This window comes from Mauremys reevesii, linkage group 1 (assembly GCF_016161935.1).
Source record: "Mauremys reevesii isolate NIE-2019 linkage group 1, ASM1616193v1, whole genome shotgun sequence".
NCBI lineage: Eukaryota > Metazoa > Chordata > Testudines > Geoemydidae > Mauremys > Mauremys reevesii.
This window is the reverse complement of record NC_052623.1, coordinates 206151412-206170609: the sequence shown is the minus strand read 5'-3', so window position 1 is coordinate 206170609 and position 19198 is coordinate 206151412. Positions and strand designations below refer to the sequence as shown.

The window sequence follows — 19198 nt, the reverse complement described above, 5'->3', positions numbered from 1 at the left end:
GCCCAGGGACACACAGGACATCCCCTGCAACTGCAGCTCTGGGATGTTGCAGGCAGAGGCAGATTATGGTTTTGTGGGGCCCTAGGCCAGGACAAATGGGGGGGGGCTCCCTCCCCTTTTTCCTGCAGTCCTCACCCCACTCCCCTCAATCCTGCCAGGGAATGGGGTTAGGGTGTGGGGGCTTGCCCTGCTCCCCCCGCCCAGTCCCCCAATGGCCAGGGTTCCTGGGCATGGACCCCATTGGTCCAGTGACTAATCTGCCACTGGTTGTGGACTGAGACTGGCTGAGTGAGAAGAATTGGACTGGAATGAAGAGCCAGTGGTGGGGAAGAGACAGGACTGGGGCAGGTTGGAGGGGCTGGAGAAGAAGGGATCAAGCTTGTGGATACAGGAAGAAGGATCTGCCCAATAGAACACACTCCCCACCAGAGCCTGGAATGGAATCACAGGTGCCAACTTCTCATGGCGCCGGTGGGTGCTCGCGTCCGCCGGCCCCGCCCTGACTCCACCCCTGCCCCACCCCTGTCCTGCCCCCCCATTCCAACCCCTTCCCCAAATTCCCCACCCCAACTCCGCTCCCTCCCTGCCCTTATTGGACCCCTCCCCAAATCCCCATCCCGGCCCTTCCTCCTCCCCTAAGCATGCCGTGCTCCCCCTCCTCCCCCTCCCTCCCAGGCTTGCCGCGCAAAACAGTTGTTTCGCGGCATCAAGCGCGGGGAGCCAGGGGGAAAAAGCAGTCACATGTCATGCTCAGGGGAGGAGGCGGAGCGGAGGTGAGCTGGGGGAGGGGGTGGGGCAGGGAGCTGCCAGTGGGTGCAGAGCACCCACCAATTTTTCCCCATGGGTGCTCCAGGGCTGTTGGAGTTGGTGCCTATGAATGGAATCCAGATTCCTGAGTGTCCCTGTTGCTCTGCTGTCAGCAAATATCTGTGAAACCCACTGGCAAAGTAGGTGTATTGTTGCTGGTCCCCATAGAGGATGACAACATACTGCTGCTATCAGTTATGCTATTAGCTCAAGTGGCAGATTGGGGTTGGCTTTTAGAGCTTGTCTATATGAATTAATTTGTGGCAAGTTAGGGTGTAAATCTAGCCTGCCACTCACTAGCCGTCCATGTAGATTCTGCTGACATGGACTAAGTTTCTTAGTGTGCTTTAATCTACTCTCACTTCAAAGTGAGGTGGATCAAAGCACACTAGGGAACTGCTAGGGTGTCCACATGGAGACTTAGTGCTTGGCAGGCTAGTGAGAGGTAGATTTTCATCCCAGTTTGCCACAAACTACATGTTCACGTAAACAAGGAGTCCGGTGGCACCTTAAAGACTAACAGATTTATTTGGGCATAAGCTTTCATGGGTAAAAAACCTCACTTCAGTTTATGACCAAATAAATCTATTAGTCTTTAAGGTGCCACCGGACTCCTTGTTGTTTTTGTGGATACAGACTAACACGGCTACCCCCTGATACTTGACATGTTCACGTAGACAGCCTTAAAGGTTCCAACACTGCTGATGACTCATGTGGGAAAATATGATGCCACATGATGGAATTTTGGGGGGGAGGGGTTCTGTTTGTTTGTTTGTTTTTAATACCTAGGAAATTACATACACAAAAACTAGGTTAAATGAACATTATTAGGACTGCAAAGTGAAGCACTCAGAAGTTAGGAAATGCCACAGTTAAGGTTGCCTGTGTGGCTTTAATTTGGGCTCCTTGTGCATATGGATTATGCTCAGAGCTGTGCAGAGAATGGAAATTCCATCATGTGCAGGATTTTGAAGTTTGGTTTTGGCTCAATTAGTTACTAAACCTGAACATTTCAAAATTCTCCATGAAAGAAAATCCCCCCCCCCAAAAAATACATATAGTTTGGATTGACCAAAATGTTTTGTTTTGACATCAAAACACTACATTTTGGTTTTGTCTATATTATAATACATAATACATTTAAAAAAATCAAAATGAAAAGTTGTTTTGAAATTAAAATGTTGGAATTCAGAAAATGGCAGAATAGGCTGGAACTGCATTTTCTGACAGAAAACTATTTCATCAAAGTTTTTCCAACCAGCTCTGATTATGGTACAGTCTTTAATTACATGACCACATACTGTTTTGTCCACAAGACCCCTGCCTCATTAAATGCTCGGAACAGATATGCTCTGGGAATGAATCAGGTTTGTAGGAGGCTTGTGTCTGTTGGGTCTTGCTTCACTTGTTGCAGAAGTTGAAAGATTTGTGGCTATGGGATGGGCGAAGTTATAGCCCAGAACGAAAGGTCTGCCCCCTCAACCAAGGGAGAGGAACCAGTGAACCAAGGCCACAACCGAAATCTGGGGCAACAAAGGATAAAAGCAGGAACACAAGTGAAGGTCAAAGATCAAAGGTTAAAAATCAGGGAACCAGAAGGGGACCCAAGCAGAGAAACCATGACAATGCCCGCAGCTCCTCAAAGGCATGTAAGAGTCAGTGGACTCCACCCAGAGGAACTCTGATCAGAGGTGTGACTTAACAAGGGACTGGTACTCAGGAAGGAAGATGCTCTTGGCTGTGCCTGAAACCAGGAAGCACTCGGAGCCAAGTACCTAGAAAAGGGTCTACAGTTTGGTGGTTCAATGGCCATGCTTCTACTCTGAGTGCAGGCTGAGGGGCAGACTCATGTGCAAGACTTTGAAGACTAGGGGACTAGACCTGGGAGGGAAAGTGTCAAAGAGTGAGTCTCCCTGTCAGTAGAGACAGGTTCGAACCATAGCACAGAGCACAGGAAGAGCAGCAAGGTGAACCCTAGCAGGAGACTCAGCGCATAGTATTTGGCATCAGGGAAAGACGGAGAGTGCACCGAGAAGGCCCTCCAGGGTGTAGAGTGGACACATAGCTGCACTGCCATGCTACTGGTGCCTCAGGGCTACTGTAGCCTCTATGGTCAGTGTCCTCCCCATTAGTGGGGGAAAACAGCCAGTGGATCCATGTAATTGTGGATTGCCTAATCCCACTCTTCTTCCAGCTGCGATCTGTGCTCCCCACAAATCGCCCCCTACACTGAGGCACAGTAAACCCTCCTGTGGTGTGCACAGGAGCGGGGTTTGCCCCAAACAGCCTACTTCAGACTCACTTTGTAACACTGGGCCCGCACATCCTAAAATGACAGGTTCCCTGTTTCTATGTTTAAATAGCACAGCAGAAAGCCTTTCCCTCCAAACTTGGTGGTAGATCCTCTCTTTGGGCCACCTACACCCCAGCCTCTGGCTCTAATAAACATTTTACCCTACCAGTTAAGTTTATTAAGTTTGGGGCAGCACAGAGGTCTGTGAGCAAAACTGTTGAGCCAGAGTTGGGAGGTGGCCAGCTGCTCAGAAGCCATGCTGCAGTCCCTGGGCCTGACCCAGCCTGTCCAACTTCAGCCTTTTATAATATTAAATCATATGGAAAAATACTTTTCTCTCTGCTTCTCAGACTGCTGCTGGTACAAGACCTCTTCATTTTGTGATCTGATACTAGAACGGCATTCTTAAGATTCTCTAAGCACTCCATTTCCTATATAAAACAATAGTAATGGGATACTCTGTTATAATCTCAAATATGGGGAAATGTAATCCTTTCCCAGGCTGGATCACACTTACTGACTGAAGCGCTTGTGAGACTTTATACCCAACTTGACAGTATTTTTCTGTTTGTAAGTATTGTCAGCATCTAACACAATAATTTTGGAATGCTGTATCCAATACATTTCAAACTTCCAGGGAATGTTCTACACATCAAGGAACAGATTATTGATTTAGGGAAAATTGGAAAACCAAGAGGGGGGAAACGGGGAGCATATGGAGCCCCAGCCATCTGATTAGCACAGCCACATCTTCAAACACTTCTGCAATGGTGTATAGATCAAACGAGTGTTTGACTGGACCCACTAATGCCTTCCAGCATAACAACATCCCATCTCAACTCTGCGCAACCTCCTAATAGTTTCACATGTTGACACCCTGAATGATTTATTATCCAGAGAGAAAGAATAATAATGGTGAAGGGATGGTGAAAAGGAGGTCTGCATACAGCCCCTGGAACATGGCGGAGAATAAGGGACAGGGGAATGGGACACACAGAATCCCTGGTGTAGGTGGGGGAAGTTGGGGGACTCTAGTATTGGGTGAGGTGGAAATGGGCATACAGATCTTCTAGCATGGGGGAAAAGCGGGGGAATGGGTGGCAGACAGAGCCCCTGGCATGGGAGGGGAAGGGGAAGTGGGAGTAAGGGGTAAGGTAGGTTCATATACAGCCCCTGTGATGGGGAAGATTGGGAAACCTGGTGGGGGGTGGGGAAATAGGGGTATACACAGAGCCCCTAACATGGGTCGAAGAGTGGGAGGCTCTGGAAGGGAAGCCACACAGAGCCCCTGTCAAGGAGTAGGAATGTGGGAACTGGGGAGATGAGAGACAAGGCACACAGAGCTCCTGGAGAGGGGAGAGTGGGGGACCCTGGAATGGTGGCACTCGGGTTGCAGGGGAGTTTGGGGAAATCGAGTGTGGGGGAAGAGGAGCCTCCAAGAGCCCCTGAAAAGGAAACGAATGGAGGGGAAATGGGAATGTGTTGCACACAAAACCACGGTATGGGGGGAGCGAAGGAGGGGCCTGGGTATGGGAGGAGGAGGGAATGGGGGGCACAGCCCATACCAAGGGCAGACTATGGGGGGACTGTGGAGGGCTGCAATAAGTATCAGCCTACACACACTATGAAGTGTGTCTGACCCCCTAGTTATAACAGTATCTAAAATTTTCCCTAAGTAGCTCAGAGTGAACTACAGCCACTCTCAGAAAATGAATCCAAAGGGCTTCTGCTGAACTTTTCGGGAAACACGGCAGTAAGCTCAGTCAGTGAGTTAGAAGCAATAGCATGTGACTTCAGTTGTGTGACTTCAGCCATGTGACTAATCTCACCATTGACCAACATTGACATGTTTGAAGAGAAGTCCAGGCCACCACCAGAACCACGGCAGCAGATGCCAAACACAGCCGAGAGCTGGACTTGGCACACCGTATTCGCACCGTACACAGACTGCAGCTGGGGCAGTTTGGATTCTGACCCAGTCTGTTGCCAGTCAAGGTGACTGTTACTGATAAAAGGAGTGTTTGCACTGAGCGTCATTTTGGTGTGATTCCTGCCTCCTCAAAGGCAGTAGGCGGGGTCTCCAAGCCAAGACATGGGAGGATGGGGGGCAGAGCCTGCAACCTATTACTAGCCAGGGGGCGCAAACTTGACACAAAATTTCAACCCACTGCAATGGGAGCGCTGCAAAATAGGAGCTAGGATACACTTGAAAGGGATATAAACCCTCATTCATGGCACAAGACATCCACTAAGAGTGTAAACCTAGGAAGAAACTTCCCCTATGAGATTCCATCATGGTCCATTATGGGGTAGTACACGTTCTTCTCTGGATGACACCCAGCTCTATGCCACCTTTACATCAAACCATCTCAAGGCTTTCTGAATACCTGGCTGAAATCAGCATATACATGGTAAGCAGCCTGCTCTTCTGGTAGGCAGTGGGAAGTGCTTCAAAGAGCATGTCTTCTCATCCCCCACTACTGAGGGTATCTGGCTTCAGACAGTTAAGTTGTTTTGAAGCCTTTTGTGCTCCTCAATGTTACTGGATGCCCAAATAGCTGTGGTGGTAAAGCCACCTACAGGGGCGGCTCTAGGAATCCCGCCGCTCCAAGCAGGGCAGCGCACCGTGGGGGGCGCTCTGGCGGTCGCCGGTCCCGCGGCTCCGGGGGACCTCTTGCAGACATGCCTGCGGAGGTTCCGCTGGTCCCGTGGCTCCGGTGGAGCATCCGCTGGCATGACTGTGGAAGGTCCGCCGGAGCCGGCTGCCGCCCTGCCGGCAAAATGCCGCCCCAAGCGCGTGCTTGGCGCGCTGGGGTCTGGAGCCGGCCCTGGCCACCTAGCTCCACCTGTGACTGGCCAGAAGGCCGTGCCCCATCTTATGAGCCACAGTACTGGCATACATGACCTCCACAATTGATTACTGAAACTTATTTTAGCTAAGGAGGAAGCAACACATTCTAGAAATGCTCTAGTTGGTACAAAACACAACATCCAGTCTCCTCAATAACACGAGTCACTGTGAATACACCAGCTGGGTGCTCTCCTCTCTGCAATGGCTTCCCCTTGAGTCCCATTGGAGGTCTCTGACCTCAGAGCCTCCCATGGAATTGACCCATGTCACTGAGAGATTGCCTGGGAACACAGCCATTGTTGGAGGCCAACCCAGGGAGAGGTAATCATAAAACTGTCAGCCAAAAATGGGAGGCTCCTGAGTGGGGGACACAGAGCTTACACAAGACCCAGACTGTGAAATGCACTCCCCTTATGGCAAGAATGGCCAGGGACCTCTCAACTCTCTCATCTCTCCAACATAGCCCTCCCTCAGTAAGCTCTTCAGATGAACGTTCTCACACATAAACGCCACCCACGCACCAACACACACAAATAGAAACAGGCAAACAAATAAAAACAAAGAAACAAGCAGACAAATAAAAACAAACAAAAACAGCCTTTACACTAATCAAGCTATTTCTTCTCTGGGCTTGGAAGACAGAAAATTGCTATTATTGTCATTTCTATTTTAATTCTTGTAAGGCACTCAGACACGAATGTGATGGGGGCCAGATAGAAAGACAGGGAGTGTCCTTAGGCAAGTCATTCCACAACTTTCTGTGCCTCCATTTCCTCATCTGAAAGGGGGCTAATACTAGTGACCTACCCCACAGGAGCGTTCTGAGGCTTATTTCATTATGAGACTTGGCCAATTTCAGTTGAAGTCAGTGGAAGTTTTGCCAGCAATTTCCATGCCAGGGTTCTGTCTCAGTCTGAATGATTCTGGACAATTTCAGCCAAAACATTTTTGAGAACAAGGCTAGGGAAAAAACATTATTTCATAATGTGAACAAAATTCTGGTGACCAATTCTGGTGACCTTTTCTTTGGAAAGCTCTAATGCCCCCATGCTTTTGAGGAGATACTTGCAATTTGGCAGGTAGATGGCCTTGGTGTCAAGACCGTGCCTTTTGCCTTCCCTGTGACAAACTGCCCAAATTGGGCCAACTTATGAGCCTTTGAAAAATAGAAGTTCACACAAACTCAGCTGAGACTTCCTTAACCCTAGCTAAAATCTTCAAAGATTCTGCCATCACTGAACATGTTTGAGAATCTCCCAGCTCCGAGTACTGACCAGTCTGCACATGTGCCATCCCCACAGAGCAAGTGAGCCTACAGCTCCATCCCCAAACATCTCCTACGTGTGACAAAATCGCTCATGCACCATCCCCACCAAGTGACAGGGCATGCTCCAAGCCAGAGGTACCAGAATGGGGGGACTCAGGAGGACTTTCCCTGTAATGATTGCTCCCAGATGCTCCAGGCCGGGATAGGACAGGGCACTAGAACTGAGAGCAGGGGGCCTGTCTATTCTCTTGTCTCAGTGACACCCTGCCCCCGTTGCTGACACCCAGGCAGCATGGAGCAGAAAGCCATCTGATTCAAAGGCATAGGGGAAAAGAGCCAGACCTAGGGCCAATAGTCTGGGAAGCAAAGACTAGGACTGGAGGTTGGCAAGAGGCAGAGCCTGGGACTGCGGGAGCAAGGAGAATAGGTCGGGGAGCTGGGGATGGAAATGGCACAGGGAGACAGCTGGCCAGTGGGTCAGGAGGAAATTGAGATCAGAGGAGGCTCTGAGGGGGGAGACAGGGAATGGTAGGGCAAGGAGGAGACTGGGACTGGGAGCCAGTGGGGCAGGAGGAAGAAGGTGTGGGAAGGGGAGGCAGATCTGACACGGAGTTGGAAGATGGAGGGGAGAACTGTGACTGGCTGGGCAAAGAAACTGGGATAAGTAGTTGGGGAAGGCAAGGACAGTGAGACAGAATGAGAAGCCCAGGGAGAGAGACTAGGACTGGAAGCCATTTGGGATGGGAAACATGGGTGTGGCTGGTGACTGGAGACAAGAGGGTGGGAGAGAGAGAAAGAGACAGATTAGGGAGTGGAGGAGGGAGCTAGGACTGGCTGGACAAGGGTACTGGGGATGAGGAGCCAGGAGTAGGGAGAGAACTGGATATGCTGGGAAGAAGACTGGGAGTAGGAGTATGGGGGAGACTGGGAATGGGACAGACTGAGACAGGGAGTCAGACAGGGACAAGGATCAGAAGCCTGAGTAATGGAGACTGGCAATGACTAACATGGGCAGCGGGTATAATAGTCCCTCCCCTAATCCAGGCCGTAGCCCTGTCCATGCTCTGCCCCGAGGCCCCACCCTCACTCCCCCTCTTCCCTGAAGTCAGCAGGGGCTCAGCTCGGGCCAGCGGCCTGGCCAGCTTTGAGCTCAAGCTGGCCAGTGGCTGGGGGTGGTTTGGGTCAGCCTGTGGCTCAGGCCAGTGCTCTGGCTGACCAGCAGCCCAGGACAGTTTGGGGCAGGCCTCCTCTGGGTGGGGCCTCAGGAGGAAGGGGCGGGGCTGAGGAGCTGGCCTCCCCAAAAAGGGGGTTCACCCGCCGCCCATGGCAGGAGAGGAGAATGGGACTGTGAGAAGGAGCTAGTGGTGGAGTAGATATAGAACTGGGAAAGGGACAAACTTGGGGAGAATGGGGAGAAGAGTCTGTGCCTACTAGAACAGGCTCTCCTCCAGAGTCTGGAATTGAATCCAAGATCCCCGAATCTCACGATTCCCCTAGTGTCAGCAAATATCGATGAAACCCACTTTGAAATTGTCCCGTCCCCCTCTAGTGCTGGCCCTATTACTGCTATCAGTTTCTCCATTAGCTCAAGTGGCAGACATTTGTGTGGTGAACCTCAAGGTTCCAACCGTGTTGATGAGGCATGTGTGTGTCAATAAATTGAAGCCTGAATTTTTTTAGGCAGAACTTTCAAAAACTTAGTTTGACTTGTTTTCGCACTGTCTCTGCACTTCTGGGTTCTGACCAGACAGGAAGTCCTGAGTTACCATGTTACAGGCTCCTCTCACAAGGTTTCCAGCTAGGCCACCAGTCTAAAGCACAAGAAATCATATAAGAAAGTGCATCCTCTTTGTTTCAGAGTAGCAGCCGTGTTAGTCTGTATCAGCAAAAAGAACAGGAGAACTTGTGGCACCTTAGAGACTAACACATTTATGTGAGCATAAGCTTTCGTGAGCTACAGCCCACTTCTTCAGATGCATAGAATGGAACATACGGTAAGCAGATATTTATACATACAGAGAACATGAAAAGGTGGAAGTGGCATGGGTACTCCTGGTTTTTTTCTATCCTCTTTGTGATACCCAGCCCAGTTTTAGAGAACCATAGGGTTCAGGAAGATCTGGAGACTATGTCTACACTTTTTGAGGGGGATTCTCTGATCCAAAACCCCTTGAATCTTTTTGGGCTTAACTGTTGCTAACATACAATTCAGAAATGGGGAGATCCTTTTTGCCATATATCTATTTCTAACACATAAAATGGAATTTCCTCTCTTATTTATCCAAATTCAACCTTTGTTGGCTGCCTTTTGGGCACAATGCATGTTCTGCTTATTCTCTTTAACTTTTCATCTCTTCTTTTGTTCTGGGGGGCAGTGGGGCAGGTTGCTTTTCCTAGTCACTCTTTCTTTTATGTTCTTTCAGTTAATTGGGGATCATTTTCTTCCAGTTGTTAATCTGGCTGCCCTGTGTCTATAAAGGCATGCTCTTTTATCAGACCCTATGGTTCTGGTTGGGCCGATTGCTTCTTCATTTAGATCAGTGGTTCTCAAAACTAGGGCTGCCGCTTGTTCAGGGAAAGCCCCTGGAGGGAGAGGAAGGTTTGTTTACCTGCTGTGTCCGCAGGTTCGGCAGATTGCGGCTCCCACTGGCCGCACTTCGCTGCTCCAGGCCAATGGGGGCTGCAGGAAGCGGCGCGGGCCAAGGGACGGGCTGGCTGCCCTTCCTGCAGCCCCCATTGGCCTGGAGCAGCGAACCGTGGCCAGTGGGAGCCGTGATCAGCCAAACCTGTGGATGCAGCAGGTAAACAAACCGGCCCAGCCCACCAGGGGCTTTCCCAGAACAAGCGGCGGCCCTAGTTTGAGAACCACTGATTTCGATCTTGTTATAGGTTTGTTATGGTGCCTTGAAAGGACTTGCCTCCACCAAACATCATCCTCTACTTTAGACATATGTTCTCAGAGTCTCAAGCTGGTATGCAGCCTTGGGGTTCTTCTAGACACCCCACCGCCAAGCTATGGCTGTACAAAACGTCCTCTTCCACCTTTGGCTGGCCTAGAGATTGCCCCATCCCATCAGATTCCAACTTGGCTACTATGACCCATGCATTTGTAACCTATGGCTTGACCATAGCAGTGCAATGAAATAGGAAGGAAAATGCTGACCCTGAAAAAGCTCCAGTTGGTTCGGAATGCAGAGGGCCATCTACTGAACAAAATGGGTTGCCAAGAGCACTTCATTCCAGTGCTTCACTCTGCATTGTCTTCTTATTGAATACAAAGGCATGCTCAGTGTTACAGCACAGCTATTCAAAGCCCTGCCCTGGACTGGTCTGAGCTACCTATGTCAGCACCTGTCAGTCTGTGAATATGATCTCCCACAAGAGTCATGTTTATCAGGGACAAAGAAACAGTCATTCTCACCAGTGAAACTAACAAGTGCAGAAAAACAGAGCTTTCTCGGTAAGCTGACAACAACTGTGGAACTCACTTCCGCAAGAGATCAAAATAACTACTAATCAGATGGCCACCAGAGGAAAATATAAAGCTTATTTCTTTAGGCCCCAATTTCCAGCAACAAAATAATATACCGAAAATGACATAAATGCATCATTCAAAAAGAATTTACTCCTTAAGAGGGAGTTGGAGGAATGGAAGAGCAAGTGAGAAGAACAGAGATCCTGGGCCTAATTCTCTGCTGTCAGATCAGAATGGTAATGTTTCATGCCCAATTGCACTGGTGTAAATGACTCCAGGTGGTGCAGGGCAATGGATAACGAGCCCCTCCCCTCCCTCACCCGCGTATTTATAGCATTGAGAATTTGTAAGGTGCCTGGAGCATGCAATAAATGGATTAGATTTCATCAGACAGAGTGAGTGATAGATGCTTATTGCTAAGGACCTTTTTAAGTATTTGAATAAAAGAAATTCTAAATAATTCTGGAGACAACTGATTACTAACGATAGGCCCAAACCACAAAGTACAGGGGATCTTGATCCTAGAGTTTTGGTTTAAACCTATTATGGAGGGGTAAGGATAAAGCCAGTTGCAGAGTTTAGGTCTGGATACAATAACCCCCCAAATTCCAGGGGTATTCAGAGCAGGGGTGGGGTTAACTCAGACCCTATTAACTCTATTAATTACCAGACTTGTGCCTCTAGAGAAAGGCAGCTCCTATAGAGAGGACGGTTCAATATTGTGAGACGCGTCTGCTTTCTATAAATAGAGATGTACAGCGATTATCACTGGAATTAATTCAAGGAAATTCAGAAGTAGATGAGTAATGAATGGGGCTAACATTTATTGGTTATAATCTGAAAGGAGATAAGTATCTCCTCACTTCCCTTTCTAGGAATCTAGCCCAATGAACCCTAGAAGGGGAGGATAGACTCAAGAGAACCCCTCTCAGGCCAACAAGAGAGTAAGAGAGCTGTCTGCAACCACCACAATGAGATGAGTAGTGGAAGTGAACCCAGCAGATTTGGCAGGAAAATGGTATGTGTGGGGGGTTAGTTATTGCTCTGCATCACACATCCTGGCCTGCTTCAGAATATTTGTCCTCCCCTCCCCTCTCCACCCCCAGCACAGGGATAATGCTAGTGGTAGCCTGCAGATATTGCCCATACCAACATCAGGGATATACTGGGGGGAAACTGCAGTTACTACTCCTCTATCATCATGGGACACTGCTGAGACATTGTGGGGTTGGAGAGGCTACCACCCTGCCTGGCAGCAGGAATATATAGACATGGAGGGGTAACTCACATAATGTGGCACTCTGTCCCCCTCGAGAGGTGACTGTTTCCAATTGCTTCTATAGGCACCCAGGCAAAAAAGACACCTTGAGGCCTGTAAAAGCAACTGGAAACAAGGCGGAGAAGCCATCTGAGCTGCCTCTTCTCTGGGCTGTTGATGTAAAGTGGAGGACGAGAGGAAATAGAAGTTGCCATCGGTGACCAGAGCTGTCCTTAGGATAGGAATGTCCCAGGGAATACTGGAGAAGGAAAGCAGAATAGAGGAAGACTAGGCATGTGCAAAAGAGAGGACCACATGACAGTGAAGTATGCGCACAAGGTGGGGAGGAGGACTTAGCATCTGGGAAGCACGTGCAAGAGAGCAGGGAGAGAGCAAGGAGCAGAGCAGATGGAAAGAGGAGATGAAATGAAGAACAGAAGGAGACAGTGTGATTTAACTTCATTTAAAAAGGACAAACTCCTTGGTGCACTATGAAAAGCTAAAAATACATCACTACTTTCTTAATGTTGTTTTTCCATGCAAGCAATTGCTGTAGGTTGCTACATAGCTGTTGCTTGATCACAGATGGGAAGGGAGGTGGTTGGTGTGACAGCAAATAGAAGGAAAAGCTCCATGATGCCAATGTTGTGTTAAGGTGTGGTCCACACTCAGAACCAGTCTGATAAACCTTGAATTAAGAGGGCAATAGATGGGTTGTGTAAGGCAATGCAAGCAGGCGATAAACATTTTAGGGCTCCACAAATGATCTAGAATGGAGAATAGAACTCTTTGTCTATTAACAGCACCTTCCATGTAAGGGTCTCAAAACACTTTACAAATGTTAACTAATTTAGTCTCCGAAGCCTTCTCAGAGGTAGGAAAGCATTACCCCTGTCTCAGAGAGATACTGACAGGCAAATAGCCTGCCCCGGCTCAAGTCAAACAGCAGAGCTGAGAACTGAACCCAGTTCTCTTGATGCCTATTTCTGTATGTTAACCACTGAGCTCTACAGTTATCAGCATAAGCCCACAGGAGTCCTGAGTGTGCAGATAATCTCCCAGGATGTTCAGGAGGACTCCTGGGGTAAAACATGAAATGAATGTGGATGGGTTTCAGGATCAGAGTTTAGACGATAGCTGGTGAAGGGGGTTGGATGTTGGTTCCATTAAATTTAATCCCGCAATATGCCTTAGTTTCCAAACCCTTCTTCACAGTACTCCAATAAACCCCCTCTCCATTCTGACAGAGATGACACAGCACCCTCCACAGGCCTTCCCCTACTGTGACTTCAGGACAATGGATCCAGTTGCCAGACTCAGCAGGTCTAGTATCCTCTATGCTGAGCTGTGGGCTACAGCTGTTGCATTAGAATATCCACCATGGGACTTCACTGCTCAGAGGTGCCCAAGTGTGCACGGTCTGACAAATATCCCCCGGGGAGGATACTTAACCTCACAGAAAAGGGAAGAACCAGGCAACGCACTCCCAGGTATCCCTGAGCACAGAGTAAACAAGCTCTACTGCAGAGGTGGTGGCGGCAGCAGCCTGGACCTATGACCAGATCCATCACCCACTCTGAAATCCAGGTAAGGTGGAGATAAATCCCAGAGGGATGCAAGAGAAGCAGGAGGTACGTAAAGTGCAGGAAGTCACTGGGAGGAGGGGACAGTGGTAGAGTTAAAGAGGGATACAGTGTGGAGGAAAGCATGGACTAAGTGACTGCTAGTCAAGTTATGCACACCCAGCACGGAGCAGGCTGAGGCTTCAGGTTACATACACTCTCTAAGTTTGGGACCAGAGTAACCATCAGTTTATACACTATTTCAGCATGGGAAAGGCAAAGTCCTCAGGCTCTGAATGCAGACATGCCAAGCCACAAAAAAAACGCAGAAACTGGGCTTGGTTTTGGCTTAATTGGCCTGTGAGTTGCTTGTTGGCTCGTTTTTGGCTTGTAGTTTGTTGCTTCTTTTTTTTTGATTGGCTCCCGGCAATCAGGGGCAAGCAAGGGCAAGCAGGGGCAAAAGCAGGAGAGTCAGGGGTGCACAGCGGGCCCACCACAGTCCCAGGCAGCACGCTGGGGGAATCTAGTCACCTAGAGTGTTGGGGTTCTTAGGGATTGGCTTGTTTTGGCCTGTTTTTGAAATGGGATTAGCTTGATTTTTGGCTTATTGTGAAAGTCGGGGTGTTTATTTACCACATGAAAGTTGGCAACTGTGTCTACATGGTCTCTTAGCTTGAAATGCACTCAGCTCTTAGGTAATAAAAGAATCAGTCAGCATGGGACTGGCAGTGCCCTCAGGTTACAAATAACCTCACAATATAGGGCCGGCAGAGTCTACAGGTTATAGACACCCTTGCAATATGGGACAGTCGGAGCCTACAGATTGCAGCTGTGGCCGACTGGGAAACCCCTCTGCATGGGGTATCTCAGGGTGATATAATGGCACAGCTGGGGGAAAGATAGCATGGTTGAAATGCCTCCATAGTTTGACTATTTCCAGGTCTTGGAATGGCCCCATGGATCCATGGACAGCTGTGCAATTAGAGCAGCCCTGAGGTTACTCTAATAAGATGGTATAAAACCACATTTAACCTGCCTCCTTAGGTCCTCTTCTGAGCACCGCTCAGCCAAATGTGCCATGTTTTACACATCATGTTCAGCAGACCCTCACTCAGAAAGGACTCCAGTTGCACACGTGCGCTCAGTGTGAGACAGAGGCAGCCATGCGAGTGTAACCTACACACACTACACCCTGTCAGGGTGAAGCAGATATTGCCCTCGGGTTATTCACATCTTCTCATTATAGGAGATATGGGAAGCCTCTGGTTATACAGCCTGCTCAGCATGGGACAGGCACCGCCATCGGGTTCTGAGGCTGAAGGAGCTCACAAATGATTTCAACCCTTTCAGCATGAGGCAGAAAGAACCCTCAGTTTTATACACCCTTTCAGTATGAGAGAGCAGGAGTCCACAGGCTGAATACACCCTCTCAACCTCAGACAAGGAGGTGACATGGCATCTATAGACCTCTGTGAATATGGGGGATGAATGGATGCTCATTCCTCTGTTATGGCCTCTATGCACCTGTGAGTGGTGACAGGAAACTTAGATTGGCAGTTAGACTGGTGTCTCTTCCACTAAGCATTATGGTTGTATTTTCCCCTCTGGAAGCACTGCCTGCAATTAATTCCCCAAGGGAGCTCACATGTGCCATCCAGAGTGGTTATGTTACGTGATTTAGGAGAAATCAATTTCTCTCACAGTAAGGAGCTCACTGAAGGCAGCAGAGGATGAGGTGGGGAAGAGTGGGATGGGTATTTCTGTGGAGACTTTCATTTCAGAAGAAATCCACACAGACACTATCCAAGGAAGGAAAATAAGAGCCATAAGAACTTTAAGCAATGAACCTCACATGCAGAAACCATTTACCAAAAGAAACAAGAGCCAGATCCTCAGCTGGTATAAATCAGCATCTCTCCTTTGAAGTCAGTGGCTCTACAACAATTGACATCAACTGGCAGCCTGGCTCAGAAGCTTTTTTAAGAAGGAAAAAGACTTCTCTTTCTGTGCTAGCATCTAAAGGTACGAACACGCCTTGCAAGTTTTGCAGCATCTGCATCATGCAGCATAATTAAGTTATTTTAAATGAGGCCTGAGACATTTAATATCCTGAAGCAATAAAATCTCAGGTTGATGTTCATTCCTCTCTCTCCTTCTCTCTCTCTCTCTGTCTTTTTCCCTCTCCATCTTCACCTCTGTGGCTCCCAGTGTGAGAAGACACCGAGCTGGTTGGCTGTAATTGCTGGAACAGTCCCCTAACGCTTGCTTCCTCTCCAATTGCATTAAACTGCATCTTTATAGATACAGCCCTGTTTATTCATGCTGCTCATGTGGAAGAGGAAAGAAATGCAGACTCTCTCTGCCTCCTCCTCCTCCTGCCTTTCATTTCATGGGTGTGGCAGGGTTCAAACCTTTGCAGTCTCTCACAGACACAAGTGTGATGAACAGAGGACAGTACTGGAGGGAAAGCCATAAAACACGGCTGGCGATGAATGAAAATCATTTCACCCACAAGTGGGAAACCGGCTTGTGAGTTATCATTTAATCATTCATGCAATCTAGTACTGAGCACTTGCCCTGATAATGTCCATCCATTCTAGTGTAGGTATATGGAATGCTTATCTATCTATCTATGCATGCTATGCTATCAAGAGATACAGTAGATAGCACAGTATATTTCCAAATAGTATTAAATAAACTTTAGGGCAAATTTCAAAGGTTCTTCAACCCAGTCTCTCATTTTGCATCTATTTAGCTCCAGATTTTATGGGTATAAATTTGCAGGTACAATCAGTTGGTACAGATGATAGAATTTAGACATCTAGGTCTCTTCATTTGCAGGTGCAGTCAGTCAGCTATTTAGTTCTTTTCCACTATTATCTCCACTCACAAATATATATGTATATGTGCACACACTTTCTCTAGAGGTGTGTGTGTATATACACACCCACTCCTGTAATTATATATGAATTTAAAGAGATTTCTCTGAATCTGTATTTGTAATCTTAGCACTTTGCTCTTTTTCAATCAGAAAGGCAGGATGATGGGAGCTTCCCCAGAAAAATGCCCCGAAAGAGGAAAGCTGTCTTTATTTTGGAAGGAAGCTCCTGTTTCCTTATGAAGAACCTGATCTGATTTCTTTCCATTTGCGAAAGGTTAGGGCAGGGAGAGAGGAAAGCAGGCTGAAAACCTAGGGGTTTTTTTCCCCCTCCAAATTAAAGCTTCTTTTGGGCTATCATCAGCTCTGCTTTCCAAAGTTTTACATTGTCAATGTAGCAATTTTGTGTGTGTGAATATGTATGAATGCATGTATGGGCATAGGAGTATGAATGGGTGTGTCTGGCTATGTGTGGTTGTACTGGGGCTGGAAGGGCTGGATGTGTGTGTGTGTGTGTGTGTGAATGTACGGGGGGGATGAAGGGGTGTGTCTGGGTGGGTGACTGTATTTAGGGGTGTGTGTGTATGCCTGATCTAGTAATATGTGTGTCGTAAGTTTATAAATATTTTGTAATAATTATAATTATAATAATAATAAAGACAGGAATAACATATATAGATTTAAAGAATGGGTAAAACTGGGTATTAACCATGTGTGCTAAAGCCCAGCCTATTAAAGTATGGTGAAAAATACCCCCTGTGGCTCTTCCCAGCTTATGGCCTCCAAAAAATCCCACAGAGACTGCTATTTTATTTTAAAATTTGCTGTGCCTCTCCACCCACTGCCCTGTCATTCTGCCTCTCCGTCTGCCTTCCTCCTCCTCCTCCTCTTCTCTTTTCATCCCACATTGGCCGACTCAACGTGCTCTGCTGGCTGGTTGCAACGTGTTCCCCCTCCCACCCTTCTCAGGTTTTAGTGACTGTATCATTAATTGCAGAGTAACAGAAACCTGCATAGGGAAAATATATATAAGGCTGGGTCTCTTTCTATCCCATTCACCTGCCCCTTTCAGTTATTTTACAATATGACTCCTTGGCTTGGGAGCACACACATTGAGGCACAGAAATGCACCTTAACCTTCATTGTAATTATATACAGTATTCTACAGTAATTGTCCAAATCGCTACAGCTTCCAGCAGTGTGTTGGGCTATTACTGTAGAGTATTGCAGTAACAGACACTGTATATTGCAGTTACAGACACTGTAAGGTATTTATAATGGAGGTGCCAGTTGCCGTTCTGTAGTTACAAGAGTGAGACAAGATTTACACTTAAAGCAGGAATCCCACCTCTTTGTTATTATCCCTAGGGAGAAAGTAGTCATAATACCTTTGAAATGCACCAAGGGCCAAATCCTGCCCTGACTACATTGGTGCAAATCTGGAATAGTTCCAACTGAAGTCAAGGGAGTTAAACTGAGGTAACAGAGAGCAGATTTTGGCTTTCAAGTGAACAGTTTGAAATGGAAGGGGTGTGGGGGGGAATGAGCTAGCTAGCTTTTTTATTTCATTATTTTTGGCTTGCCGTGTTTTATTGTTGAAAATTAGCTGTCTCCTCGCCCCTCTTGCCACCCTCATCAATGAAAGCCATGTGGTACCAGTAGCGAGAATGAACTGGTTTCCAACAGGTTTGTACCGTTCGTCTCTCTCATCCCATCGGAGCTCAGAGCTAATAGAGGCGTGGTCCTCTGTCTCTTTACCAGCTGGTGCACAGTTGTCTAACTGGTCGTACTAAGAAAGGGATCGCAAAGAGGGCTAGGTTTCCCCCCCCCCCCGACTTCATGGCCAATTACTTTTGCTATTAATTAATTGTACTTGATATTATTAACACCAAAAAAAAAAGAAGAAAGAAATTACCAGTTTATTTTTGTTCACACTATTTTAACTAAATGCACCTGTCCCCTTTGCCATCTCAAAGCTCATGCACATAAAGCAGCTTTAATCTCTCAGCGCAAAGAGCAACAGAAAGCCAGCATCCTGATCTTGGATCACGGTTCACTGAGTATCTTTTTATTTATTTATTTTTGTGGCAAAAGATGAAGAATTGCTTCCCCCATCTTTGAGGTAGAGCCACCTCTCATCACATTTCCCTCCTCCCCCTTCCACATCCACACCCTCAGAATCAGAGACAGAAAACCCTATGCAATGCATCTGCCCACAGTTTAAAAAAAAAGGGAGGGGGATCCTTGTTTCTCCCCAAACATGAAGATAGGCCACCCTCTCCCCACATCACCAGCACTAGAAAGACAAACAGTCATCAGGAAGGGTGTGAAAAGAGCCTTCAATTGCAAGATGCTAAAGAATTGCAAAGAAGACATCTGCTTAGAAGCAGTTAAAAATTCCTCCTCCCGCCCCTTATACACATACACACACATCCAACAGCCTGGGAATTTCTCCACAGAAAGAAGTATAAAATTGTCAGCTCTACCTGTTTTGTTCTTCTCATACAGCACAGCATGATTGTATTGTCCCCTTCCTTCCTTCTTCTTCCTTCCTTCTCCTCTCTCCTTTTTCCTCCTCTCTCTCTTATCTCTCCCCCCCACCCTCTCCACTCCCTCCCTCCCTCTCTCTCTCTCTCACTCTCTCTCTCTCTCACACACACACACACCAGGGCAGTTAGCTGCAACTGTAAGGTCCACAGCTATTGCTCATCACACATGCACAAGCTGGCTGTCTCTCTCTCTCCCCCTCCTTCCCTCCCTCCCTCTCCGTATCTTTCCCAGAATTGTTCACTAGCTCTCAATGACTA

The 19198-nt window shown here is 47.7% G+C and overlaps 1 protein-coding gene across 3 annotated transcripts in view; it reads right to left on the bottom strand.

The window, feature by feature from the left end:
* Window positions 1–18982, bottom strand: part of GAP43 (growth associated protein 43) — a 75904-nt gene extending 56922 nt beyond the window's left edge. For all 3 annotated transcript variants that reach the window (XM_039528144.1, XM_039528145.1, XM_039528146.1), the window contains exon 1: window positions 18878–18982. In XM_039528144.1, the coding sequence (XP_039384078.1) occupies window positions 18878–18907 (30 nt within the window). In that variant the 5' untranslated portion in view covers window positions 18908–18982. The remainder of the gene's footprint in view (window positions 1–18877) is intronic.
* Between the last annotated feature and the right edge of the window lie 216 nt (window positions 18983–19198).